Raw genomic sequence first — 2,502 nt, 5'->3', positions numbered from 1 at the left:
GCCCCATAACCACACATAACATCCCAAAACCACTCCATAACCCCCCCAAAACCCCCCCTCACCTCGTCACAGCCCGGGCACCGATCCCGGAGGGTCTCCCCGTGGTCTCTCCCGCAGAGCAGCCGCCCCCCTTTGCCCCCGGGGCAGAAGTAGAGCAGATCCACGAGGGGCCGTTGGCAGCGGTGGCAGCGGAAGCAGGGGGGGTGCCAGCACAGCCCCAGCCCCGCCCGCCCCGCAAACACCGCCAGGGCCCCCCCCCGCACCGGGCCCCCGCACTGCCGGGGGAAAAAAGGGTGAAAGGGGGGTTTTTCAGCGATTTTTGTAGTTTTTTTACTGATTTTGGGGTTTTTTTTTACCGATTTTTTGGGGTTTTTTTACTGATTTTTGAGGGGTTTTACTGATTTTTGGAGTTTTTTTACTGATTTTTGAGGGTTTTATACCGATTTTGTGGGGTTTTTTAATTGATTTTCAAGGGCTTTTTTTACTGATTTTTTGGGGTTTTTTACTGATTTTTGGCAGTTTTTTACTGATTTTTAAGGGGTTTTTTACTGATTTTTGGGGGTTTTTTTACCAATTTTTTGGGGTTTTTTTCACCGATTTTTTGAGGTTTTTTTACTGATTTTACAGGTTTTTTTACTGATTTTAGGGATTTTTTTACTGATTTTTGGGGTTTTTTTTCGTTTTTTTTGGGGTTTTTTTTCTGATTTTTGGGGGTTTTTTAATCGATTTTTGGGGGTTTCTTTACCGATTTTCAGGGGTTTTTCACCGATTTTTGGGGGTTTTTTACCAATTTTTTGGAGTTTTTTTACTGATTTTTGGGGGGTTTTTTACTGATTTTGGCGGTTTTTTAATCGATTTTTTGGGCTTTTTTTAGCGATTTTAGGGGGTTTTTTTACCGATTTTTTTGTGATTTTTTTACTGATTTTTAAGGTTTTTTTTTAACGATTTTTGGGGTTTTTTTACCAATTTGTTTTTTTTTTTTACTGATTGCTTGAGGCTTTTTTACTGATTTTTGGGGTTTTTTTACCGATTTTTGGCGATTTTTTACTGATTTTTGAGGGTTTTTTTACCGATTTTTGGGGGTGTTTTTACCGATTTTTGAGGGTTTTTTTACTAATTTTTGGGCGTTTTTTACCAATATTTGGGGGTTTTTCATTGATTTTCGGGATTTTTTTAACCAATATTGAGGGTTTTTTTACCAATTTTTTTGGGTTTTTCATCAATTTTTTGGGGTTTTTTTTACCGATTTTTGGGGGTTTTTAACCGATTTTTGAGGGGTTTTTTATTGATTTTTGGGGGTCCGACCCCCCGCTTTGGAGTTTTTTTAATCGATTTTTGGGGGGTTTTCACCAGTTTTTGGGGTCCATCCCCCCGTTTTGGAGTCCCACCCCCCCCGTTTTGGTGTTTTTCACCTATTTTTGGGGTCCCATCCCACCATTTTTGCGGTTTTTCATTGATTTTTGGGCTCCCAACTCCCCTTTTTAGGGTCCCTTCCCCCTATTTCTGCCCTTTCCCCGCCCAATTTTTGAGCTTTTCCCCCCCATTTTTTGACCTTTTCCCCCCATTTTTTTTGTGATTTTCCCCCAATTTTTTGGGTTTCCCCCCATTTTTGGGGTCCCCTTTTTTTTGGGGGGTGCCCCTCCCCCACCTGCTGACAGACGGCCCCGGGGCTGGTGAGGGGGAGGGGCCGGACGCTCCCTTGGCCCAAATTCTCCCGTTTTCGGCGTTGGGCGAAAAGTTTCAATTCCCGACGTTCCGGCTCCGAAAGGTCGGAGCAAAACTGGGGCTGGAAAAGGGAATTTCGGGGTTTGAACCCCAAAAATAACTTTAAAAAACTCAAATAATCCAAAATAACCAAAAAAATGGCTCAAAACACCCCAAAATTACCCAGAAATGGCCTAAAATAACCCAAAATAATCCAAAATAACCCCAAAAATGCCCCAACGTTGTCCTAAAATAACAAAAATAAGCCCCAAAATGCCCTAAAATAATCTAAAATATTCCAAAATAACCCTAAAATAAATAACTCTAAAATAACCTAAAATAATCCAAAATAACCCCCAAAATGCCCTAAAAATGCCCTAAAATAATCCACAATAACTTCAATACATCTTAAATTAAAGTAATTCAAATAATCCCCAAAAATGCCCTAAAACAACCCAAAACAACCCAAAATAACCCCAAAAATGCCCCAAATTACCTAAAATAATCCAAAATAATGCCCAAATTGCCTCAAAAATGCCCTAAAATAATCCAAAACAATCCCCAAAATAATCTAAAATAATCCAAAATAACCCCAAAAACGTCTCAAAACACCCCAAAAATAACCCAAAACGACCCCAAACTGCTCCAAGACCCCCCCAAGACGCCCCCAAACCCCAACAAGACCCCCTGAAATGTCCCCACAACCCCCCCAAATCCCTCCAGAAACCCCCTAAATTCCCCCAGGACTCTCCTCAAATCTCCCCAAAATCCCCCCAGGACCCCCCCAAGTCCTCCTGA

The 2,502-nt window shown here is 41.7% G+C and overlaps 1 protein-coding gene across 1 annotated transcript; it reads right to left on the bottom strand.

Annotated features, from left to right (window-relative positions):
- Window positions 1-62: 62 nt before the first annotated feature.
- LOC113979383 (prickle-like protein 2) lies at window positions 63-1,825 on the bottom strand (the record flags this gene model as incomplete). The annotated part of the gene is made up of 2 exons (XM_027706790.1): window positions 63-275; window positions 1,649-1,825. Coding segments are annotated over 2 exons (390 nt in total), but the record flags the coding sequence as incomplete, so codon positions are not given.
- Between the last annotated feature and the right edge of the window lie 677 nt (window positions 1,826-2,502).

Source organism: Neopelma chrysocephalum, unplaced genomic scaffold (assembly GCF_003984885.1).
Source record: "Neopelma chrysocephalum unplaced genomic scaffold, ASM398488v2 Primary Assembly neopelma1_77128, whole genome shotgun sequence".
In the NCBI taxonomy this organism is placed as follows: Eukaryota; Metazoa; Chordata; class Aves; order Passeriformes; family Pipridae; genus Neopelma; species Neopelma chrysocephalum.
This window is presented reverse-complemented; position numbering and strand designations above follow the sequence as displayed.